At 37.5% G+C, this 27,143-nt stretch overlaps 1 protein-coding gene across 7 annotated transcripts in view; it reads left to right on the top strand.

Moving 5' to 3' along the window:
- The first annotated feature begins 2,067 nt into the window (after nt 1–2,067).
- The window catches only part of Lrch2 (leucine rich repeats and calponin homology domain containing 2), a 129,790-nt gene continuing 104,714 nt past the window's right edge, over nt 2,068–27,143 (top strand). For 4 of the 7 annotated variants that reach the window (XM_047536784.1, XM_047536783.1, XM_047536782.1 and 1 more), the window contains exons 1-3: nt 2,068–2,391; nt 25,057–25,091; nt 26,323–27,001. In XM_047536784.1, the coding sequence (XP_047392740.1) occupies nt 26,575–27,001 (427 nt within the window). In that variant the 5' untranslated portion in view covers nt 2,068–2,391; nt 25,057–25,091; nt 26,323–26,574. Of the gene's footprint in view, nt 2,392–25,056; nt 25,143–25,918; nt 26,118–26,322; nt 27,002–27,143 lie in introns of those variants that run through there. The other 3 variants (XM_047536780.1, XM_047536781.1, XM_047536779.1) reach the window with 3 other exon arrangements.

The raw sequence follows: 27,143 nt of genomic DNA, 5'->3' as shown, positions 1-27,143 counted from the left end.
AACCTAGCCAGCTGCTTAGGCTATACCTTATGGGAGTATCTACATGTTGTGGAGAGGGAGGCACAATACATAGAGTCTACTTACCAAAGACAGGAGGCAAGCTATACCACTCCTCAGTATTTATCCTAAAGAACTAAAGTCATCTTGCTACCGTGATACATGCATACCCATATTTATAGCAGCGCAGTTCACGCTAGCCAAACTACAGAACCAGCCTAGATGTCCATCAATGGATGAATGGATAAAGAAAATGTGGCATATATACACAATGGAGTTTAATTCAGCCATAAAGAAAAATGAAACTGTCATTTGCAGGAAAACGGACGGAACTAGAGACCATGTTGTTAAGTAAAATAAGCCAAACTCAGAAGGTCAAGGGTTGTGTGTTTTCTCTTATATGTGGAAGCTAGAAAGGAAAAAGGAAAACAAAGGTGGGGGTAGGGTGTCTCATGAAAAGCAAAGGGAGATCTGTAGAGGAAAGGGATCAGGGGGTGAGAGGAGGGGAGGGATCAGGGAGTGCTGTGAAGTGATATTGGCCAAGTTAAATGCTATATTGTGTGCGTGTACACATATGTAGCAACAAATTCCACCATTGTGTACAACTATAATGCATCAATAAAAAAATTTAGAAAAAGAAAAAGATACTTGGGAGGCAATGTTCACAATGAAAAATATTATAGCCAGATAAAATCTCCTTTAGTATAGACATGGCACAAAGAACTGAATTATCTTAATGTGTAGTGTAATGCAACTGTAATAATCAGTTATATCCATTGCCTCTATAGGGTTGGATCTGTCAAGAATGGAATCCTCTCTTATGTGGCCCTGGAAAAATGGACAAATCATTATATTCTGAGTCCTTACTTGAATATATCTCTTTGTCACTCATCAAAACTTTTTTTTTCCATTTCAATTCTTTCTCATGATAGACATTGGTTATAGCTATATTTAAAATTTAAAATTGACACCCTCTTTTAAAGGAGATGCTTCGGACAAAATACACAGAAATTACTTCTTACATGAACTATTTTCCTAAAAATATTTGCCCAGGTGGTAAATTTTACCCATTTGGTTTTGATTCTTCTAATTTTCCAGTTCAGACCGTAACATTTCCTGACTTCATTTTAAAAACTCTGAGGATGTATTGTATTTTGAGACTGTGGTTCTGTTGATTGAGTACAATTCACATAGAGACATCTATTCTTTCAAAATGTATACAAAAATGCAATTTAAACCACTAAAGGATTAAGACTTTCATATTCTTGATTTTAGCTAAATGCATCCTGAGTTTCTGCCAGGTCTCACCCACACTAAGGTATGTTCAAAAGCTGTTCCTCTGGGATTAGTCACATCTCACTGACTTTGCTCACTGATTAACAGGGGAGTAAAGGTCAATTGCTTTCAAGCAAGGAAAGAGGTATTTCCATGCATTTAACCAATTTCTCAAATTGTAATATGAAACCTGCCAAGGAAGGATTTTAAGCAGGAACCAAGACAGATTTCTTTAGTTTCAGCCCACTAAATTAAATCTTTTCTTACCTTGATTTAGTTATCTTCTTAATGCTGAAAGGATAATCAAAAAACGTTACAAGTTTTGAAATAAAAAATATAACCACAAAATGGCCGTTTAAGGACATCAGTGTAAGTTCTTTCCCCTTTTTCTTTCTTTACATCTTTTGTAATTACGACATTACATATACTCATATTTTGGACCATTTTAGATTTCCGAATGCTTTCATGTGTTTTCCTCCTCTGTGCTATAACCACTAGCTATACTTCGTAATACCTGAAAAATTATATTTCTGTGGATCACAAAAATTCGGTTGGTTTTTTATATAAATTCCTCTGATAATATGTTACTAAAGGCATAGAATGGTTTAAACTTGTTCTGAAGTTTAGAAACTGAACATTACTTAGGCATTGTGGCTGGTCCACCATTATATTTTAATGTGTAAGCCTTTTAATGATGAATCTCCAAACCACTCTATGGGAGTTACCATGGACACTAAGAGGCACTCCACTGCCAAATCAGATGGATAGAAAAACATGGTTCTTTTAATATATTTCAGGTATCTGCAGACTTCCAGAACTGGTTCTGTCACAAATAAATGGGGCTTAGCCCTAATTTGTCAGAGATTTTCTGACAGCATTTCAGCTACACATTTTTGTTTCATTCTCTTCTGCTCTCTGCCTCAGTCTGCATTTCATCTTTGTGAAAGACCTTACAGTGCAGATACGTGATCATTTCCTAAGTGTTAGCTCTGACAACCAGGCCCGCATTGGACTGATGGGATTAGCAGATAAGGAGAGATTTGCTTAGTGTTTCCTCCTCAACCAGACCCATTAATTCTTGGGACGAAAGACTTATTTCTGCCTATACCCTTTCACTTGGTAAGTATAATCCTGCATGTGTTCTTCTTATATTTTGTGGTTGTTGCTATACATACTCTCAAATAGTGAATTTAAAATCAATTTATGTTCACGTGAGGATCTTCTTTGATAGGGATTCATTATGCAACAGAGTTGATAGACTTAAGAAAGCTATTCTTCTATGAAGAGGTCTGATATATTGGGGAATATAATTATGTATCGTAACATATACTTTGTCTTCTAAAATCTCTTTTAATTAAAGGTTATGGAATGAATTTAATTCTAAGCAGAGGGCAAAATTAGGATTTGCTCTTTACTGATCATATGGTAGATATTTTCATATGTTATCAAATATTTCTCAAGTATTTAAATAAATTTATATTTCCGTATTACAATTTTGCATCTGCAATAGAATTTTAAGGTTGATCTATGACATTAACTAGTCAAAGTGCTGTCTAAAATTTATCACTTTTTTAATTCTAGTCATTTAAATTATCTTCACCTTTGAACAAAATAAAAAATTTATCAATATTAGGCCTATACAAATTTAAGTCCCCTTCCCATGAACTGTTCTTTTTAGATATTAAATTAGACACAATTCAGCAAAGTGTTGTATAATATTATTCAATGTCTTGTATTAATTACCTTTATTTATGCCATTGGTTCAGAATTTCACCTATATTGGCAAGACTCTTATTTGTTTTCATCTCCACAGCAAATACCCAACAGATACATTTGGAAAATAGGCAGACAGCTGGTAAACAGACTCATTTCTCTGCCTCAGGGCTTACAAAGCAATTTGCCAAATCCATCTTTCCCTAGTTCATTTCACCTTATCATAATTTCCAAATTTTCTGCTTTTGCCTTCTAAGGATTTGAGGATATTTAATGTAAAAAGAAGATGAAACCAAACTTGTTCTTCATCAGTTTGATATTAGTCAACAGGGTTTTCTTCTACTAAGTTCTGTAGCACATGTTCTTATTATTTTTAATTGTCGAATTAAAAATTATAATTAACAAAATTGTATGTATGGAGTATACATTTTGGAACATCTAAATCAAGCTCATTAACATATCCATTTCCTTACATGCTGTCTTTTTTTTGTGATAAGAGCACTTCAACTTCACTAAAATGTTTCTTTTTGATTGATTCATGTTCTTTTATTTTTAATTACATCTTACAACTCCATGTTCAAAGACTGTTGTTATGAAGGTTATAAATAACATAATTTCTAATATGCTGAGTTATGCATTTTCAGTAGTAAATTTCAATATAATTTTAGAATTTTTTTAAATGGCTCTTCTGTTATTCTTGGTTTGAATGAAGTCAGAGTCACAGGTATAGAAACACCAGGAATGTTGAAACAATTACCAAGGTGTTAAGGCAACTGGCAATTTCATTATGCAAAAAAGGAGAAAAACCAGGATTAGTGGTTCCATCCAGGAGTGGAAAGTATATTTGAGTTGGGAGATAAGATGATACTGTAGAACCAAGAGTGCAAGCTTCAGGATACTTAAGACGGTCGCTATTTGTGGACCCTCTCTATGTTCTAGGCACAATATTCAGGCACTAAGCAGGTGGGATTTCTGAACATTGCTGCTGAAAGTCAGAGCAAGAGACTATTATGTACACTAAGTAAAGAAATTAGCAGAAATTTTAGCAGCCAAAAGTGACCATAAGTGATTTGTGTGTGTGTGTGTGTGTGTTACCGGGGATTGAACTCAGGGTCCCTCTACCACTGAGCTACACCCCCAGCCCTTTTAATTTTATTTTGGGACAGGGTCTCACTGAGTTGCCCAAGCTGGTCTGGAACTTTTGATGTTCCTCCCAAGTAGCTGGGATTATAGGTGTGTACCACTGTATCTGGTTCAATGAGTGTATTTTAATGCATATTCTATCGTTATTAGAGTTCAGTGACTCACAAAAAGAGATGAAAGCAATACAAACAAGCGAATCAGAAATCTGAACATTCTCAGCAGTTTGTTTGTTTTGGTACTGGGGATTGAACCCAGGGCCTCACACATACTAGGTAAACACTGCCACTGAGGGACATCCCCAGTCACCTCAGTATTCTTCGTAGGCTTTTCTTTCTCACCTGATGGCTTAATTGTTAATTTTCAAAGGATTTTGTCTTAGAACCCCTTCTCACTTAAATTTTCTTCCTGGAAGAACTTATCCACTCACACATTTGTAAAAGTTGATGACTCACAAACTTACATCTCTGCCTCAGATTCTTCTCCTGCTTCACATCATTAGTTCCTATTTCCTAGGAAGCATTTGTATGTCTAGAGGCTGCTCAAATTCCTCATGTTCAAAACTGAACTCATAATGACAGTCTTCCCTGTATAAAGCCTCCTTCTCCTGTCCCTTCTCTAACTAATGTCACTCTTCAGCTAGCTGCTCAAGTCATAAACCTGAGAATCATTCTTGACTCCTGCCTCTCTTTGACCCTGACATCCTCTCTATTACCAGATTCTATCAATATTTGCTCAGCATTTATCAAATACCTTACATCTCTCCATCTCCAATACTCCCTCATTCATCTGAGGAATACATTATTATCTTTCTCCTGGACTATGAAAAAATCCTTTTGGACCTGTCTCCAGCCTTCCAATCTTTCCTTCTCTCCAGTACTTCCTCCTTACTGAACAATGGTTTTTGTACACTGAAAACTTGATGATGATATTTCCTTTTTTGAAAACGTTCAATGGGGCCTGGCATGGTAGTGCATGCCTGTAATCCTAGCGGCTCGGGAGGCTAAGGCAGGAGGATCATGAGCTTCAGCAACTTAGCGATATCCTGTCTCTAAGTATAAAATAAAAAGGGCTGGCGATGTGACTCAGTGGTTAAGCACCCCTGGGTTCAATCCCTAGTGCCAAAAACAAAAAAAAAAAAAAAAAACAAAAAAAAAAAAAAAAAAAAGAAAAGAAAAGAAAAAGAAAAAAGAAAACCTTCAATAGGGACAGGGACATAGCTTGGTGGTAGAATATGTGCCTAGTATGCTTGAGACCCTAGGTTCAATCCCTGCACCACCAAACTGCCCCCCCCCCCAAAAAAAACACCCCAAACCAAAACAACAACAACAAAACCTTCAATGGCTCTACATTGCACTTGGGATGAAATCCAAACTCTTTATTATGATCTCCATAGCCCAGGGAAATTTTGACCCTACAGATCATTTTGTTCTACTGTTTTTGTTCTAACCACTCTGAGCCACTTTGATTTGCTTGAACAGGTGTGCTGTTCCTTGCCTCCTGGCCTCTGCACAAGCTCCTCTCTTTTTGCCTTGCTTAACTCAAGCTAACCCTTAGTTCTCAGTTTAAATATTCCCTTCTCCAGAAAGCTTTGCCTGAATCCAACTCCAGTTAGGCACCCCTGCTCTGTGTTCCCTTGGCATCTTTTATTTCCTCCACCACAGCTCCTAGCACTCTGTAATTGCACTTTTCCCTTTTCCCTCCCTATGCTAAAAACTCTGTAAACACCCTCGACACCTGAGCTTTATACCTCTCCAACCAAGCACAGTGTTCAGCACATGGCAGTTGCTTACAAATGTGTGTTAAATAAAGAATGAAAGAGATCGGGGTTATCAACTTTGGAGACCATGGCATAATCGTACTAATGTGGAGCTTTTTGTGTAAGCTCATCAAACGCATGAGAAGGGTGTCAAGAAATTACCTGCTCCAACTTCCCACCCAATGTTAGAACCCCTTCTATATCATCTCCCCCCTTTTATTTTTTATTCTATTTATGTATTTATTTGGGTTTTGGTACCAGAAATCAAACTCAACAGCACTTCCCCAGTCCTTTTTACATTTTATTTAGAGACAGGGTCTCGCTAAATTGCTTAAGGTCTTGCTAATATGCTGAAACTGAGGCTGGCTTTGAACTTTCTTTCTTTTTTTTTTTTAAATTTTTTGTTTGTTCTTTTTTGATATACATGTCAGTAGAATGTATTTTGCATATCATACATAAATAGAGTATAACTTCCCATTCTTGTGATTGTACATGATGTGGAGTTACACTGGTCATGTATTTGTACATAAGCACAGGAAATTATGTCCCATTCATTCTACTGTCTTTCTATTCCCATCTCCCCTCCCTTCCCTTCATTCCCTAGACCAGTGAACTTCTATCTGCCCCATTGCGCCCCCCTTATTGTGAATTAGCAGTTGCATATCAGAGAGAACATTTGCCCTTTGTTTTTTGGAGATTGGCTTATTTCACTTAGCACAATAATCTCTAGCTCCATCCATTTACCAGCAAATGCCACAATTTCATTCTTCTTTATGACTGAGTAACATTCCATTGTGTATATATACCATGTTTTCTTTATGCATTAATCTGCTGAAGGGCACCTAGGTTGGTTCTATAGCTTAGCTATAGTGAATTGAGCTGCCCTGTCAACATAGTATGCTGATTTTAAGTTCTTTGGTTACATGCCAAGGAATGGGATAACTGAGTCAAATGCTGTTTCCATTCCAAGTTTTCTGAGGAATCTCCATACTGCTTTTCAGAGTGGTTGCACCAATTTGTAGTCCCACCAACAATATATGTGTGTACCTTTCTCCCCACGTCCTCACCAATATTTATTGTTACTTTTATTCTTGATAATCATCATTTTGACTTGAGTGAGATGAAATCTCAGTGCAATTTTAGTTTGCATTTCTCTAATTGTTAGAGATTTTGAACATTTTTCACATTTTTTGACCATTTGTATTTCTTCTATGAAGTGTCTGTTCATTTCCTTTGCCCATTTTTTTATTGACTTACTTGGCTTTTGTTGTTGTTGTTATTTTTTTGAGTTCTTTATATATCCTGGAGATTAATGCTCTATCTGAGGTGCAGGTGGCAAAGATTTTCTCCCAATCTGAAGGACCTCTATATACATTCTTGATTGTTCCCTTTGCTGTGAAGAAGCTTTTTAGTTTAATACCATTCTATTTTATTGACTCTTGATTTTACTTCTTGCACTTAAAAGCCTTTTTAAAGAAGTCAGTTCCTAAGCTAACATGGTGGAGATTTGGACCTACTTTTTCTAGTAGGTACAGGGTCATTGGTCTATTGCCTAGGTCCTTGATCCACTCTGAGTTGATTTTTGTGCAAGGTGAGAGATAGGGGTCTAATTTCATTCTGTTACGTGTGGATTTCCAATTTTCCCAGTTCCTGCTCTTGGCCTGCATGGGGGATGGAATAAGTAACCCTTGGAGGTGTGGGCCGACTAGAAATAAAGGCTAGGAAAGTAATATTAAAAATAAACACAAAATACTGGGAATGTATTGAAAGTGAGGGCTTGACGGATGGAAGAGACCTAATGGGTTTGATCCTAACAAAGGAAAAAGCCCTCAAATGCTTTATTTATAGTAAAACACACCAAAGGAATTTATTGTGAGCAGGAGTTCTTCAAGGTAACAAGAAATGAGGAGCTGTGGGGAAGTTGCCTTGGTTGGGGCCTTATTTCTTGCACAGAAATTCTTTCTCTTCTAGGCAGCTGGCACCTCAAGGTTGTTTAGGTGCACTGGTATCTCTTTGACCCAAGGCTAGCAGGCATCTAAGTTCAAAGTCATTTAACTCATAAATTCCTTGCCAGGCATAGAATCGGCCCCATTAACAGTGGCTGCCTGCAAATGGGCGTGTCTACATCTTCACATGGAAAGATTCCCAGATGTGGCAGTCAAACTGTCCAAGGCTATGGAGTTCAAAGCAGTAATTTATTTGCCACTCCCAACACCCAGTACCATTTGTTGAAGAGGCTATCTTTTCCCCAGTGAATGTTTTTGGCTCCTTTGTCTAGTATGAGATAACTGTATTTATGTGGGTTTGTCTCTGTGTCTTCTGTTCTGTACCATTGATCTACATGCCTGTTTTGGTGCCAATACCATGCCATTTTGTTACTATTGGCTTTGAACTTTGGATCTTCCTACCTCAGCCTCCTGAGCTGCTGGGATTATGTGCACCACCATACCGGGCCCCCTTTTTAATATTTGACATGGGGTCTCATCATGTTGCCCAGTCTGGCCCTGAACTTGTGATCCTCCTGCTTCAGTTTCTTGAGTAGCTGGGATTACAGGTGTGTACCAACACACCTGTCTTTACATCATCTCTTAAATGGAGGCCTCTATCCTGTCTTTATAAGCATTTCCAAGGGTGCATTATTTTTCAAGATAGTTAATCTTATGAATGGCTATGTATAATTAGAGGGTTTTTGTTATCATTACATTTTTTTGGTGTGAGTTTGAATGTAAGACCTTGCACATGCTAAATCTGCTCTCTACTACTGAGTTACACCCCCAGTCCCTAATAGTTTTTTTAGGCTTCTTCATATTTGAACGCTTTCCTCCTATAACTTTCATTCATTCTTGACTTCTTTCTTTCATCCAAGTTCTGCCTTCCTGAACAATACAAAACTAATCTTTTCCTTTTTTCTATATAAGAACACTTGCAAATTTTGAAGAATGTTATTGTGTACTTCCTAAATCATTAGTTTTGAAACTTCAATATGCAACCGAATTGCCTAAGGAGCAGATTAAAATGTAGATTTCCCGGTCCCATCCCTTGAGAATTTGGTTCAGTAGATATGGGGTGTATCCTATAAATCTGAAATTTTAACAAGCACCCCAGATAATTTTGATGCACATAGTCCATAGACTACTTGTCACAAAATACTGCCAGGCAAAAAATATTTTAAGTTCCCCCAGTAAAAGGTATTTATAAATTTTGGAGGGAGTATCAGGGATTGAACTCAGGGTCACTCAACCACTGAGCCACATCGCTAGTCCTATTTTGTATTTTATTTAGAGACAGGGTCTCACTGAGTTGCTTAGCACCTCGATTTTGCTGAGGCTGGCTTTGAACTCGGGATCCCCCTGCCTCAGTCTCCAAACTACTGGGATTACAGGTGTGCACCAATGTGCCAGGCAGTATTTATAAAATTTAATCCCCAAAGTTGGACATTTCTGCCTGTTGTCCTCTACAATATAGCCCTCACAATGGAACCAATATTCAGGTGTTTTTGTTTTGTTTTGTTTTATTTGTTTTTGGTACAAAAACCCAGGAGCACTAAACCACTGAGCCACATTCCCAGTCATTTTTTGTGTTTTATTTAGAGGCAGGGTCGCACTGAATTGCTTAGCGCCTTGCTAAATTGCTGAGACTGGCTTTGAATTTGCAAATCTCCTGCTTCAACCTCCCAAGCTGCTGGGATTACAGGCTTGCACTGCTGTGCCTGGCTTCAGGTATATTTTGACTAATACAGAGTGGAATTAGTATATTATCTCTTTTAGCCTATCTTAAGTTCTACTGACGCTGTCCACAATTATCCCACTGATTTTTAGTAGGCACATCGCAATATTGATTCTGTGATTGTGTGTGCGTGTGAATGTGCTTGTGTGTGTGTGTGTGCGTGTGTGCACATGAGGATTGAACCCAGGGCCTTGTATCTGCTAAGGATGTGTTCTACCACTAAGCTATGCCCCCAGCCCCTGTGATTGTGTAGTTAACTAAAATCTGTTAGGGCAGGAATGAATTACGGGGAGTGAATGACCCTCAAGTTCACAGATAAGCAGGCAAGAAAGAGCAGATTGGATGAGATGGCAGTACATGAAGGCATATCTCTTTTTTCTTCTTTTTGGTACTGGGGAGTGAACCTAGGGGTGCTTAACCACTGAGCGGCATCCCCAGTCCTTTTTATATTTTATTTAGAGACAGGGTCTCTCTGAGTTGCTTAGGGCCTCACTAAATTGCTGAGACTGGCTTTGAACACTTGGTCCTCCTGCCTCAGCCTCCTGAGCCACTGGGATTACAGGTGTGTACCAACACACCCAGCGGGAAGGCATATCTTGAAGAGGGGTAGTAATATGTGGTATTCTCACCAAAGATGGCACAATACAATACAAAGACTTCTCAATAGGTTAGTCCCCCTTTCCCACAGTCCAGGTGACTTTCTCATTGTCAGCCATTTGCAAGAACTACTGTTCACTGTCACCTACTGCTTCTCTCTGAAGTCAGCAGATTAACAGTCTGCTTTGCCCTTTATTAGAAAGCTGGTAGACTATCTGTCTATCCTTTAACCCACTATAAGAATCAGCATTCCATAATCAACCCTTCCCACTCCAACTCCTGCTGCATCAGAAAGAGTTGGACCTTGGCATACTTCTTTGGAAATATTTTTGATCTCTATCAGATCACTGAGGGTACCTTGGCATATCTGTAGAGGATGATCTCAAATTCTAAAAATGGTTATAAGCACAATTCTCTCACATGCATACAATTTGAATAGGTCTGGAAAGACGCTTTTAAGCTCATAAAAATGTCACAGAATGTTATGAATTGGCCCTATATGCCTCAATACACCCGGTGTACAGATTAACACTTTCTGTTATGACACCCAGGCTCTATGCCCTCTACTCCAAACAGCAGGAAAAATTTATGAGCCAGAAAATCTCTCTTGGATTTGGCCTTAGGGAAGTGAGGAGTGGAATTTAGTTAGTCATAAGGCTATTGGGAAGTGGGTGGGGGGAGCAGTCACATTGAGTGAAAACACAGTGAATGAAATTAGTTGTTAGTGTCTTCAAATGGAACTGGAAGTCTGAGAAGGAAGTCAGGGTCATGAATAACAAAACCTTTGAAATATAACAGCTTTATACTGAATGAAAGGACAGAGAGATATTCCCAACCGTGATACAGAGTGAGGTGAGGTTAGAATGCTAGAATGCGGTTCTGAGAAAAACTGGATCATACTATTGTACATGTTAGGATTAGATGACTTCAATTGTCACATGTGTACGTGAGTGCTTCAAAAGGAGTTGACGCCAGATTCTTTCCAGTGGTACCCAGAAGTCAAATATAAGGCGGCAATTCTGAGGCTTATATGATACCATCTTTGCATTTCTCCATTCATGAAACAGGTATTTTTGAGTATCTAGTATGTCCTAGAACATAAATATGAATTAACACATGCCCTGCTTTCTATGAGTTTATAACCAAGTGAAAAGAAATAAGACGAAGAGAAAGGTGGTAGCATACTGTAATACTAATCTGATAGAGATAAGTACAGGATGTTTTGAGAGCACAGTGAACTGGGGCTAGGGGTGTAGCTCATGGCTAAGCACTTGCACAGCATGTGCAAAGCCCTAAATTCAATCCCTGACATCAAAGAAAGGAAGGAAGGAAGGAAGGAAGGAAGGAAGGAAGGAAGGAAGGAAGGAAGGAAATAAATTGGGAGAGAGAGAGTGAGAGAAAGAGAGAAAGAGGGGGAGAGAGAGAGAGAGAGAGAGAGAGAGAGAGAGAGAGAAAGAGGGGGAGAGAGAGAGAGAGAGAGAGGGAATGAACATCATGAACTGGAGGGAAGCCATCTGATGGGAAGTCGAAGAAAGGCTTTTTGGAGAAGTGATGCCTGACCTAAATCCTGAAGGATATAAATAGGTGTCACCTAGAAGAAAATTTGGGGAGGTCATTAGGGTCAAGAGTAATAGCATGGTATGTGGTGAGAAATATGAGTAATTCAGAATGGTGCAACCAGAGCAAAAGTACAAAACAAATGTGTGTTGAGAGATGATACTGGAGAAATAGACAGGAGCCATATTGTGAAAGTCCCATATATCATGCTAAGACAGCTGGACTTTCTTCTGTAGGCAATAGAAAATCTGTCAAATGACCATTTCTGATAAATCATTCTGTGGCAGCATAGAAAATGAAAAGGACCAGAGAGGCACCACCAGAGGCAAGGACACTAGTTAAGAGTTGTAATAGGCAGGAGTCAGATTACTAGAGTCTCAACAGGGGTAGTAAATGGAGGATGGCAGAAAGGAAATGAGTTTGAAACTACTGAGAAAGACTTTTGCTGTTGACCTTATTTTATAGTGTTTTAACTCAAGGTTTACTTTGACCTGGAGTTCTAAGTGGTTGATGCAGGGGCAGCAGAAAGAGGGTAATGGGAACTGGGCACAGTGGTGCACGCCTATAATCCCAGTGGCACGGGAGGCTGAGGCAGGAGGATCAAGGGTTTAAAGCCAGCCTCAGCTACTTCGAGGTGCTAAGCAACTCAGTGAGACCCTGTCTCTAAATAAAATACAAAATAGGGCTGGGGATGTGGCTCAGTAGTTAAGTGCCCCTGAGTTCAATCCCTGGTACCAAACAAAAAAAAAGAGGGTAACGGAATTGTATGATGGAATATCAGAATATCACAAAAGCTTATTTGGATAAGATGCTTATAAGAAAAATTAATTCTGAAAACACTCTTTTTAGAAAAATGCTCTTTTGCTTAGCTTGCAAGCAGAACCATTTGTGAAGACTGGTTGCTTAGCCTGTTGAAGGTTTATAACTACGTGGTTTAGCCTGCTCTAGGAAATTGTGCAATGGGAATAAAGCAAGTTAAGGTCAGAACAAGAAAGAAAGGCTCTGCCAGCTGTCTCTTTTTCCTCCCTTCAAAAGCATTAAAAAAAAAAAAAAAAGCCCTCTGAGCAATCTCATGAAAAAAAGAAGCTCTCTGTGCCAGAAATCTCTTTATTTTGCAAAGGAAGAGTCCACAGGACCATATGGAATGCAATCTACAGTGCTATTCAGTTCAGAATGTACAAGATCACTGAGAAGAAATATGTAGAATAAATATTAAATTATTAAGATGTGATATAGAATCACAGATAATTAAGTTGAAAAAACAAAAAAGGTTTTAAAATTATAGGTTGAATCTTGCATAAAAAGAAAATCAGAATAAACAATGTATCAAAATATAAAATAAGGAGATAATTGAGCACAATTGTACAAAGGACATTAATGAAACAATGCAGAATTCTTAATAATGAATAAATCTATCAGGAAGAATTAGATGATATATTATGCTTGAAGAAGAATAAAAAAAATCCCAGATTTAGATTACAAAAATATGTATATGTGATTATTGTCAAATATGGATATGAAAGGAGACTTAAATATTAAACTAACCCTAATTACAATGTCAAGGAAACAAGGGATAGAACTATTTATATGGTCAAAATAAATTCTTGTGTTATGTGTAACTATTATGAACCAATAAAAATTTTAAAAAATAACTCATTATATGAAGCAAGTTTCTAATATCTTCAACTCCTGTTCAGACATTCTATAAAGTATCTTTTAAGTTTTTTCAGCATTTCTTACACCACTACCTTAGTCTATCACAACACTTAATCCCCCCCACTCCACTCTCTCTCTGCCTAAACCCATGGAGCATAAAAATAGTGCCAGATCCTTCTTGAGAAATTTGCCTAATGAATCCAATCCAATCTTCTCTTTCTGACTTGATGGCCTTCCATAACTCAGTTTCCATCCTCCCATTCTCGCCAATATGCTCCCTTTACTCTGGTCAAGTCATGCTGAACACTGTCCCTAAAATACTACATGCTTATTTCTATCTTTGTCCCTTCTTAAAGTGTCTTATCCTTTCAGTTCTGTATGCCCCATTATCCTTTGAGGTCAAATCAAGTTACAATCCCTCCATAAATATTTCCTTCAGTCTCTTACTTCTCTGATTTTCCAATACAATTTTAGATGGGATCACATAGTCTATAGATAATTTAATTGTTTAATATATGCGAGTCTCACTTCTTCAACTACATTGTAAACTCATAAAGGGGATATAATTCAATATTGCTTCAATCATCCTAATTGGTCTTAGGCTATTCTTACCACATTTTGACCACTTTGATACAGTGAATAGTGTGGACTATGAAGTTTGGACTCTTAGGACATATTGATTTTTTTTTCCAGTGCTGGGGATCAAACCCAGGGCCTCACACATGCAAGGCAAGTGCTCTAGCACTGAGCCACAACCCCAGGCCAGGGCATTTTGACTGAGTGTGTGTGTGTGTGTGTGTGTGTGTGTGTGTGTGTGTGTGTGTCTGTGCCTATGCATGGTATTGGGGATTTAAACCAGAGATGCTCTATCAGTCAACTATACCCCTAATTCTTTTTCTTTCTTCCTTTTTTTTTTTTTTTCCTACCAGAGGTTGAACCCAGGGGTTTTTTTAACAACTAAGTCACATCCCTAGCCCTTTTTATTTATAGATAGGGTCTCGTTAAATTGCTTAGGGCCTTGCTAAATTGTTGAGGCTGGCTTTGAACTTGAGATACTCCTGCTTCAGCTTCCTGAGTCACTGGGATGACAGGCAGGCATTACTGCACCTGGCCCTTTTAAATTTTTACTTTGAGACAGGGATCACCAAATTTTCAAGGCTGTTCTCCAACTTGCCATCCTCCTGCCTCAGCCTCCTGAGTCACTGGGATTACAGGTGTGTGCCACTATGCCCAGTGACATTTTGACTCTTTGCTTCTATATAGATACATTTGATTCAGATTTATATATGACTGACTTTTTGTTAAGAGAGCATTCACCCAATTGAATTATTTGATCAATTTTTTACTGTGCTATTAAAATATTTAAATATTTTATTTATTGAAATTTTAATCTTAATCTCTTCAGTATTAATTTTACAATGAATAATGATAAACTTTAACATTTTTATGGAAATATAATTGCAATAAAAGATTACACAGATTTAAAGTGTATAATTTGATAAGTTTTAGCATGTGTATATATATTCACACAACCATTACCACAATTATGATAGTGAATATACCCATCGATTCCACAAATTTTCTTGTACATCTTTATAATTTCTTTCTTCACACTCTCATCCCTACAGCCCTCCCAGGAAATCATTAGTTAGCTTTCCTGCAGGTTAGATTTTTGCATTTTCCATTATTTGGAGTCTTATGTAAATGGAATCATACATTATGTATTCTTATCTTGTCTTTCTTTCTTTTTTTGTGGTACTGGGGATTAAATCCAGGGGTACTCTACCACTGAGCTATATCCCCAGCCCTCTAAGTTGCTAAGGCTGGCTTCAAATTTCAGATCCTCCTGTCTCAGCCTCCTGAATAGCTAGGACTACAGGCCTGCACACCCCCCTCCCTCCCAGCTCTTTTTATTCTCTTGAAATTATCTTTCTGGGGCTGGGGAGATAGCTCAGTTGGTAGAGTGCTTGTATTGTAAGGACAAGGCCCTGTGTTCAATCCCCAGCACACCTCCCCCCAAAAAAAGTATATTTCCAAGAGCAGAGATTTATAATTCTTCTTCTTCTTTTTTTTTTTTTTTTTTTTTTTTTTTGGTACAGGGGATTGAACTTAGGGACACTCAACCACTGAGCTTTGAATTCACGATCCTCCTGCCTTGGCCTCCTGAGACACTGGGATTACATGCAAGTACCACTGTGCCTGGTGGAGACTTATAATTTTGATGAAGTACAATCTAAATTTTTTTCTTTTATGAATTATGGAGTTATTATCTTAGTCAAGAATCTTTGCCTAAATCAAAATCAAGGCCACAAATATTTTTATGTTTTTGGATTTTAAACTTACATCTTTATTGGACTGCAGGTTAATTTTTTGTAGGGTGTGAGGTATGGATCCAAGCTGATATTTTTTGCATATGGATATTCAATTGTACTAATATCATTTACAAAAACAACTATCTTTTTTTCACTGATGAGTCTTTAACTCATCAACTTTTGTCAGAAACCATTTATCCATATGTTTGGGTTTACATTTGGATTTTCTATTTTGTGCCATTGATCTAGTCTCTCTTTACAACAGTACCACAAAGACTTGATTAGTGTAGTTTCTTAATAACTCTTGAATTCTCCCAACTTTGTTCTTCTTTTACCAAATTGTTTTTTCTGTTCTAGATCCTTTCTGTTTTCATAAGTTGAAAATTTAGTTTGTCAACTTGTTAAAAAAAAGTAAAGCCTGCTAAGGCTTCAGGGAGATCTGACATGATAACAATATTGAGTCTTCCACCTCCTGAAAGTGATAGGTCTAATTTATTTTAGTCTTATTTAATTTCTTTTAACATTTGCTTGTAGTTTTCACATCTGTGACATTTATCTTCAAGTATTTCATATTTTTGGATCCCATGATAAAATGTTTTTATTCTCATTTGAATTTCTGATTTGTCCTTTACTAGTAAATAATACATATTTGTTTTTTGTACTTTGCCTTTATATTCTGAAACTTTGTTAAATTCACTGATTTGTTCTCGTAGCCGTTTTTGTATATTCCACAGAATTTCCCATGTAGCCGATCTGTGATTAAACACAATTTTACTTCTTTCCAATCTGAATGTATTTTTCCCGTTCCTTTTTTTCCTTCCTCTCTTCCCCACTCTCCTTCCCTCCCTTCTTTTTTTCTCTTTGCCTTCTTACTCTGTCTAGAAATTTCAGTGCAGAGTTCAATGAGTTAGTGAAAGTGAACATCTTTTTCTTGTTCCTTTTCTTAGAAGGCATTCAATCTTCCACTACTAAATATATTTGTTAAGTGTTTCACAGATCCTCTTTTCTGGTTGAAGGAGTTTATTTCTATTCCTAGTTTACAAAGAGTATTTATCTGAAATCAATGTTGTTGTTGTTGTTCCAAACCCCTTTTCTGTATTAATTGAACCGCTTATATGGGTTTTCTCTTCTGGTTTATTTATATAGTAAATCATATTGAGTTTTTAATGTTAAAATCTGCTTTATTTTTTAATTAAAAAAATTTTTTTTTGTACCAGGTATTGAACCCAGGGAACCACTGAGAAGCACCCCCAACCCTTTTTTATATTTTATTTAGAGACAGGGTCTCACTGAATTGCTTAGGGCCTCTCTAAATTGCTGAGACTGGCTTTAATCTCTCAATCCTGAGCCACTGGGATTATAGGTGTGTGCCACCATGCCTGGCTGCTGAGTCTTAATGTGTTATCCTTTTACTATATTATTGATTCTGTTTGCTAGATTTTAGTTTTAGCTTATTTTGTATCCATATTCATGAAAGATATTGTTCTGGTTTTTTGTTTTTGTTTTTGATTGTGCTGAGGACTCTAATCCAGGGCCTTGAGCTTGCTAGGCAAGTACTATACCAACGAGTTACAGTCCTAGATCTGTTTTCTTTTCTCATGTCTCTTTGTCCTCTGCCCCTCCCCCCAACACACACTTTTCTTCCTCCCCTCCTCTAGTAATCTTGGAATCCCAGCAACTGGGGAGTCTCAAGCAGGAGGACCACAAGTTCAAAGCCAGCTTCAGTAATTTGTGGAGGCCCTCAGCAACTTAGCAAAACCCTGTCTCAAAATAGAACATAAAAGGGCTGGAGAATGTGGCTCAGTGGTTAAATGCCCCTGGGTTCAATTCCTGATTCAAACGAACAACAACAACAAAACAAAGCAAAAAGCAATGTTGGTGACCTGGTATAATAAGTAGTATAGTAATCTCTCTCCTCTTAAATATTCTGGAAGCATTTGTGTAGAATTGGTACTTTTTTGTCCTTAAATATTTTGGAGAGTTCCCCAGTGAAGTCATCTGAAACTGGAGATGTCTTTGTGAGAAGTTTTTAAACTACCAATTCAATTCCATTTTTTTCTTGAGTGAGCTCTGTGTCTTTAAAAGGAATTGGTCCATTTAATGTAATACTGACTTTATTGCCATAAAATTATTCATAATATTCTCTTATTATCACTTTAATTATAGATTCTGTGATGTTTTCTTTCATTCCTTCTTTCTCTTTCATTCTTGATATTGATAATTTGAATCTTTTCTTTATCTTAGTCTATATTAGAGATTTATCAATTTTTATTGATTCTCAAAGAAACAGCTTTCAGTGTCATTGATTTTTTTCATTCTTCTGTTTTCTATTACAATGATTTCTACTCTTATTTTTATTGTTTTCTTTCCCATTCACTTTGGATTTAATCTGTTCTTTTTCTAGTTTCTTTTGTAGAAACAGACGTCATTGGTTTGAGACTTTTTAATTTAATTTAATTTTTTATTTATTTATTTTTTATTTCGAGACTTTTTAATTTTATAATGTAGGTGTTTAAGGCTATAAATTTTCTCCTAATATCTGCTTTAAAGGCATTCCACAAAACAATATGTTGAGTTTTTATTACCCTTCAGTTCAAAGTATTTTCTAATTTACTTTTATTCTTTAACCCTTGGACTATGTCAAGTGTGCTATTTATTTTCCACATATTTGTGAATATTTCAAACTTCTTTTGTTATTTTGATTAGAAAGCATACTTTGTGTATTTTCTGTCCTTTTGAATTTATTGAGACATATTTTATAGCCTAGCATATAGTCTATCTTGCTAAATATTCTGTGTGCCTTGAAAAGAATGTATATTTTGGTGTTGTGTGAAATAGTCTGTAAGTACCTATTAGATGAAGTTGGTAATTGTGTTCTTGAGGACTTTTATATTCTCATTAGTTTTTGTATTTGTTCCATCAATTATTGAGGAAGGGTTATTGAAATCTCTGACTAGAATTTTGGATATTTCTATCCATTGTTGCTTTTTGTATTTGGAAACTCTGTTATTCACAAAAATATTGTCAAGTCCTCTTAATAGACTGATCTTCATAAAATAAACTTCTTTATCCCCAGGAACATTCTTTGCTTTGAACTATGCTTCGGCTGATATCAGTACAAATTTTTTCTCTTTTTTTTTTTTTTTCTTTTTTTTTTTGAGGTATCTGGGGATTGAACCCAGGGCCTTGTAGCTTGCAAGACAAGCACTCTACCAACTAAGCTATCTCCCCAGCCCCAGCTTTTTCTCTTTCTTTCTTTCTTTATTGACAGTACAGGGGATTGAACAAGAGAGCGCTCTACCACTGAGCTATACCCCCAGTCCTTTTTTATTTTGAGACCAGATCTTTCTAAGTTACTGATGCTGGCCTCAAACCTGAGATCCTCCTGCCTCAGCTTCCTGAGTTGCTAGAATTACAGGTGTACACCTCCATGCTTGGTTGGATTTCTTTTTATTAATATTACAATGGCATCTTTTTTCTTTCTTTCTTTACTTGCAATCTACTTATGCTTTCACCTTAAAATGCACTTTTTGTAAGCAGAATATAATTACATCTTGCTTTCTTGTCCAATTTGGCTATTTCTGCTTTTTAAGTGGGATGTTTTACACTTATTTCCATTAACGATTAATAATTATTAGTATGGTTTTGCTTATTTCTATCATCTTGCTATTTGTTTTCTATTTCTCCCCTCTGTCCTTTGCTCTGTTTGTCCTCTTGATATCTTCTTTTGGATTAAATGTGTATTTTTTATGATTTCATTTTATCCTCTTTACTGGCTTATTAACTCTAATTCATTGTTTGTTATTTTAGTACTTGCTTTGGTGTTTATAGTATACATCTTTAACTTATCACAGTATAATTTAGAGTGACATTATATCACTTCACTTATAAAAACTTTAGTGTATTTCCATTTCTCTCCTCACAGTCTTTACATTGGGGACAGCATACTTTTTCTCTAAAGAGTCAATTAGCAATATTTTTTTCAGCTTCGTGAGCCAGTTTTTGTTACTTGCTACTGAACTTTGCTATTGTAGCATAAAACCAACCAATTTGTAAACAGATGGGCATAACTGTGTGCCAATAACTTTATTTATAAATTGGCAGTAAACTGGATTAGGGCCAAGGACCAAAGTTTACTGACCCTGCCTTCATGTTGTTGTTTTTACATGCTTTACTGTTACATGTATTACAAATATATGTTACATTATTAATAGTTTTTTGAAGAAGTTATTTATCTTTTAAAGGATGTAAATAAGAATTTTAAAAAACATATTTATCTAGCTGAGCATGGTGGTGCACACCTGTAATCCCAGCAGCTAGGGAGGCTGAGGCAGGAGGATCCTCAAGTTCAAAACCAGCCTCAACAACTTAACAAGACTCTAGGCACCTCAGCAAGACCCTGTCTCTAACTAAAATATAAAAAGGGCGGGGGATGTGGCTCAGTTGTTAAGTGTTCCTGGGTTCAATCCCTGGTACAACACACACACACACACAAATAAACATGTATCCACCAAGTTACTATTTCCAGTGTTCTGTGTGTGTGTGTGTGTGTGTGTGTGTGTGTGTGTTTAGATCCATGTTTATGCTTGGTATGACTTTCCTCCTGGTTGAAGGACTTTTTATTTAACATTTCTTATAGTGAGAGTCTGCTGGAGATGAATTCTTTAAGCTTTCATGTGTTAAAGAACATCTTTTTTAACTTTTTAAAATTGTGTGTGTGTGTGTGTGTGTGTGTGTGTGTGTGTGAATGGATTTTGAACCCAGGACTTCATGCCATAAGCACTCTATCACTAAACTATACCTCAGACCTTAATCTGCATTTCTGAAGAGCCCTCTCAGTACCTATGGCATTCTAGGTCGACAGTTCTTCCCCCAGTACTTTATTTTTAATTTTAAAAAAATCAATATTTTGAAACAACATGTGTCCCATTTGTTTACAATTTTAAAAAATGTAAAAAAAAAATCAATATTTTGGGGCAGTGCAGGGGATTGAATCCAGGTCCTTCAAGTGCTCTACCACTGAGCTATACCCCCCCAGGCTATTCCTATTTTTCAGATGAGGTAAAAGGGGCACAGACAAGGTAAGTAACTTGCCTGAGGCCACATTGTAATGAATTAGCAGAAGAGTAAAAGCAGCAGGCCTAAGTTAAAAGGCTGCTGTAGTCCAGAGAAAATCTTTATTTGAATGAGGGTTGTGGCAATGGAGATGTTAGTAGTTAAACAGTATGAAGCATTTACATCTTCATTTTTGCCAATCTATCAAAAGGCTATTGCTTTTGATCAATAGAAGCCATCATAGCAGCCAGCCACGGTGGTGATTGCCTGTAATCCCAGTGACTTGGGAGGCTGAGATGAGAGGATAGCAAGTTTGAGGCCAGACTCAGCAAGTTATATTTTGAGTCTCAAAATAGAAAGTAAAAATGGCTGGGGTTGTAGCTCAGTGGTAAAGTGGTCCTAGGTTAACCTTCAGAAAAAAAAAAAGAAAAAAAAGTTATTACAGTTAAGAAAAAAATTAAACTTCTCTGGAACTCTATGTATATGTCTTGGAAACAAAGATTTCCTCCTAAGTAGGTAAAGGTTTTATTAAGGAATGCTTAAGACATACAAACAAAGAAGTGAATGTGTTCATCAAGGAGAACTGAGTTGTTCATTTAGTATCTTGGAATTATCTATTCTGGTATTTAATAACTAAGATTATATATTTTAATAAAGAGACTTTTTCAGACCACAAGACAAGGGGAATGTTTTCTACAATAATTTTATCTGTTAAAGCCTGGCAGTGCGAAACATGAGGTCATCACAACCAATATATTTTCCCCCACTTTACAGAATCACTTTATAGAATGTAGACAAAGCACCAAGGTAGAAAGGAATATCCTCTTGAGGGTTATCATTGCCAGTCTAAACCTACAGTGTAAGTCAAAGTTGACATTTCCAACTGTTCAACAAAACATATCTAAAATATTCTGCAATATTTGTATACAACTCCTTGTTTAGGGAACAGTTTTGATCCTTCCCTCTGACAATCTAATAATAGACTGAGTCATGATGCAGTTCATGGTCAAGAAGAAGCAAGCTAGGGGCTGGGACATAGCTCAGTGGTAAAGCACTTGCCTAGCATGCGAAGCCCTGGTCCCCAGCGCCCAATCCCCAAATTCAAGAAGCAAGTCTTGTTGCCAAATGAAAAAAATATTGGATTTGAGGTCATGTGTAATCCTGTTAGGTTTATAGTATTAAGTTTACAGGTTGAGTCTTTTGTTTTTTGGGGGAGCAGAGTACCGGGGATTAAACTCAGGGGCACTTGACCACTGAGCCACATCACCAACTCTATTTTGTATTTTATTTAGAGATAGGGTCTCACTGAGCTGCTTAGCACCTCGCTTTTGCTGAGACTGACTTTGAACTCTCACTCCTCCTGCCTCAGTCTCCCAAGCAGGATTACAGGCTTGCGCCACCATGCCCAGCTCAGATTGAGTCTTTAAAAGAAATTTCACCAGCTATCAAAACAAAACAAAATAAATGAAAAAGTTCCTCATAATTTGGGTACACTGCCTCCAGGTAATAACTTAAGTCACAGTCCCATGGAGATTCATGTCAGTTTATTTACTTGTAAACCAACCAAATTTTACATGAAATAAATGCTATATAGAATAGTGGAGATTTGAAGCAAAATTTAAAATAAACAAATATATTTGGGCTTTGGCAAATGCATCATTTCATTCCAACCTACATTTATACATAGATTTTGGTCCAAATGTTTCTATCTTGTTCTGCTTAAGAAAATACAGACTGGAGTTGGGCATTGTGGTGCAGGCTTGTAATCCCAGTGACTTGAGAGGCTGAGGTGGGAGGATCACAAGTTAGAGGTCAGTCTCAACAACTTAATGAGGGGCTAAGCAATTTAGTGAGTCCTTGTCTCAAAAAAGGGTTGGGGATGTGCTCAGTGGTTAAGTACCCCTGGGTTCAATCCCAGTTATTATTCCCCACAAAGTTTCTTTTAAGTAATCACTATTCATTTTTCCAACTCTCTTTTGAGTTAATGAATATTAACTATGAAATTAATGAGTTCGTTAGGATTGATTAAAGTAGTGCAAAGTTTTCTCCACAAGGGCAGAAACAAGGAAAGATAGGCAAAAGAGGATTAGTGATATTGTATATAGTATTCTATAGAGTATGCTAAAAAAAGTTAATGTGTTGTCCTATGAAGGTCCCATATAGGAAATCTATGAATCTATGAATATTTTACTGTATGTATCTCTTAAAGAAAAGGATCCTTTAAAAAGGATAAGGACTGGGGTGTGTAGCTCAGCAGTAGAGTGCTTGCCTAGCAGGCCCAAGGTCCTGGGTTCAATCTCTGGCATCACCAAAAGAGAAAAAGTAAAACTATAACACCATTATCACATGCAACAAAAATAGCTCCTTAAAGATATCAAATATCTAATATTTACATTTCCTTGATTATCGTGTTTATGACATAATTTCCTAGGCCACCTCAAATCCTCAGTTAGAATATCCAGAGTGGGGAAGAGGGTGTGCAAACCTCCATCATCGAGTCACATCTTTCATCCTGCCATGTTGAGTTTCCTTTTGCCTTCTTTAAATGACACCTCTGGCGTATTTCATAGCTTCTTGGTCACTTTTAAAGTACAGGGCTCTTTGGAAGAGATTGCAGATCAAGTTACTAGACCGAGGAGGACCAAGTGAGTTTCTCACTCACCCACTTCTCTAATCATTTTACACACACTTCTCAGAGGTTTCACTAATTCAGGACTGGTGTTGAGATTGGAGTGGGCAGAACTGCACATCTCATTCCAGTTGTAGCTGCAAAATAGTTCAGCATAAGGTAAATCAATATTTTTTAGGGTTTCTGATACATGTCTTGATGGTGCTTAACATTTCATTGTTTCTTATTTTCCCCCTCATTTTTTTTTAAGTTCCTGTGGATGGAACCCAGGGTCTCATACATGCCAGGCAAGCACTTTACCACTGAGCTATACCACTAGCCCTTGCCCTGAGTTTAGGATTTAATTGAACTGATGTTTTAGGGAAACAGACGAGAGATATCTGACTTTTTCCTGGATCCTGATAAGGATTTTTAAAAAATTTATATTATACTTTGATCTATTAGTTCATTGCCTTGTTCTAGATCATAAGTCAAAATGAATCTTGTTTACAGATTGATAAGAACATCCTGTACTCTACCCCACTAATCTTGATCTTTAATGGAATTGTAGCTTCAGACATTTGTGCCTTTCCTCTTCTATGTTATTTATAACTGTTGGATAACTACCAGTTTTTTGGGGGGAGTACTGGGGATGCTATAATGATGCTATAATATTACTTGCATACAGAATGGTTCCTTGCATATAGTAATTGCTCAGTAAATAATTATTAAATGAATGAATGAATGCCAGGTACTGTACTTGTCACTTTAAAGATACAGCCTTATTTATTCTAAAAATAATAAGAAGAACTATTAGGAAGATCAAATGACTTAATATTTATAACACAATTAAAATAAATCGGACAAACAATAAGTTCTACTTAAATATTATTGAACTTTATTGTTATTTTCCAATATACACACTGAAGTACAGAGATTTTTAAGTTATTTTTCTCCCAAGGAGTTGCAACAATTTTCTAAACTGAATGCCCTCTTCTAAATCTTTTTTTTAAGTAGTAGATGGACACAATACCTTTATTTTATTTATTTATTTATTTATTTATTTGCCTTTATTTAGATCTTTAATTTCTTTCAATGTGTTTTATAATTTTCCATGTATGAATCTGTGCTTCTTTTATTAAATTTATTTCTAGGTGCTTTTTTTAAATTCATTTTTATTGTAAACAAATGGGATACATCTTGTTTCCCTGTAGTTATTTATTTTTATGTGGTCCTGAGGATTGAGCCCAGTGCCTCACATGTGGGAGGCAAGTGCTCCACCACTGAGCTACACCCTCAATCCCCATCCCCTCTTCTAAATTGTTCACCTCCTTTTGGCCTTTGTGTTTTTATTGAAGAACTTTACAAAATGTTATTTTGCCTTATTTTCGTGTAAACCTAAATAACTTTGTAGGATTTCCACTTTTCTTACTTAGACTTTCTTTCTTTTTCTGTGAACCTGGGGTTTGCATCTTTCAATGCTTTGAAATATTCTTTTCCTTTTTCAGTTTGGTTGTGCATGGCCTTTTACACTTGGCAAGTATCCTGATCCTCAGGACATCTTTTTTCTTGGAATGCAATACAATGTTTTAAATAATTGCAAAAGTTCTCATTAGCTAATTATTTTATTCATTCACTCATTTTCTTCTTTATTTTTCCAGTGCTGGGGATTGAACCAGGGCATCCTGCATGCCAGGTGGGTGCTCTACTACTGTGCTACATTCTCAGCCCCTGGCTAATTAGTAAGGTATTTCCATTCCTGATCTTTTCTCTAACTAATGAATTTAATTTCCCTTCTCACCCCTTCATAATTCTGGAAGTTCTCAATTAAAACTTGACTTGATTTGAAATATGAGAGGTGAAGTATAAGGTACAACCTTCCTTTCTGACACTAGTGAGTTATAATAATTATTTTTCACTTGCTAATTCACAGTGGAGAGCCTGAATCTCAGTTCTATTCTTTCTGTGGTTCACAACATAATCATTTAAATTAACCAGTATGGCCAGGATACAATTTAGACAAGTTTTAATTCTTTCCTGTTTTCTTTTACGAAGCATAGCCTATGGCAAATATGCACAGCAGCAATTACTCTGAGGAAAAGGTTGTTGACACACTGTTCAAAATCAAAAAGAGATGCATGTGATATTTAAATTAATGTTAACTGAGTGCCCTATCATTCTGATAGTTTTCTTCAATAATTTTACTGAATATTAGGGCAAAAGATTTAAATGACTGGTGGGTGGTAAAGACGTGAAAACCTAAAGAGCTGAATGAAACCTCTAGGTAGATTGGAGTTGGATTACTGAGGCTTCCAATGGCTGATAAAGTTTGAATTTTCTTCTCTATTGGCTACATTAGAAGTGTCCTCGGGTTCTAAAAGGGAACTCCTAAAACCCAAGAGTGATTGGTTTCATATATCCAGCATTAAATCTTCAGAATTCCATTTAAACAGAAACCTGTAATTCAAAAATAACGTTTAAGGTCGTTCAATGATCAAAGCGTTTTTCATCATCCAATGCTGACATGACGAGAAGAAACTGGAGATATTTTGGAGATCTTGGCACAACTTCAGAGAGTGATAGAACAGAATGTGGAGAACTCTTCCAAGTTTTGGAAGGCAGAAGTTTGGCTGAGACTCGCACACACTGTAACGAGAGGTTCCTTGAAGACATCTAAAGTCTTTTCCTACTTTGGAATTCTAAACGGTGACAAAATTTACGGGTGCCTAAAACTCAGTACTTCACTTTTTTCCTCCCCAGATGACTACCTAGCTTTTCTGTCTGTGCTAGCACTAATAAATGATTCCCGAGGCATCGGCAGCAGGCTTCTCAGCAAGCTGCCTCATAGTCGTTCGAAAAGCAGTTTCTATACATTCTGAAACAAATCCTTTTCATCGCTGTCTCATATATTTCTTTTTGTTTTGCAGAAAGAAAAAGGCCAAGCAACTTAGAGATTTGGGAACACATCGCACAAACGACGTATAGTTTGCCTGGTGTGGTTTCTCCAGATTTTGGTACCCAAAGCAGCAGAACCAGGATTTAGCATCTCCCCTCTGATCACACATTTCTTACAGCGAGCGTTCTGCACTTTGGAACATCATCTCTATCCAACACCTCCTTGCAGCCCGCCCCCTGGTTCCTTCCCACCCTCTACCTCGCCCCCCCACCCCAGCCTGCGCATGCGTCCTAAGAACCCCCTACACTCGCGGCACAGGCTGAGAGTATTGTCGGGGGCTATTCTCTCTCCCAGGAACATGGCGGCGAGTCAGGGAGGTGGTGGTAACAGTGGGGGCGGTGGTTGTGTTGGAGGTGGAAGTAGCAGTGGCGGTGGCGCGGCCGGAGGAGGAGGTGGCGGGGCTGGAGGGGGAGGCGGCGGCGGCGGCGGCGGGACCCTGGTGGTGCCTATTCCGGTACCGACTCTCTTCGGTCAGCCGTTCCCCAATGGGCCGCAGTGGAACCCGGGGAGCCTGCAGCCTCAACACACCGTGAGGAGCCTGGACCGGGCCCTGGAGGAGGCGGGCAACTCCGGCATCCTGAGCCTCAGTGGCAGGAAACTCCGAGACTTCCCGGGCAGCGGCTACGACCTGACGGACACCACCCAAGCAGGTGACAGACCGGGGGAAGGGAAGCCGAGCTAAGAAGGAGGAGGTGGGGGGAGTGGGTGGCTGCGTGGCCGCCTGGTGGGACGCTGCTGGGCGCGGGGGCGACCAGACTAACAAAGTCGGAGCAGTAGGTTCTGAGCTTCAGG

The sequence above is a fragment of the Sciurus carolinensis genome, chromosome X (genome assembly GCF_902686445.1).
Source record: "Sciurus carolinensis chromosome X, mSciCar1.2, whole genome shotgun sequence".
In the NCBI taxonomy this organism is placed as follows: Eukaryota; Metazoa; Chordata; class Mammalia; order Rodentia; family Sciuridae; genus Sciurus; species Sciurus carolinensis.
This window is presented reverse-complemented; position numbering and strand designations above follow the sequence as displayed.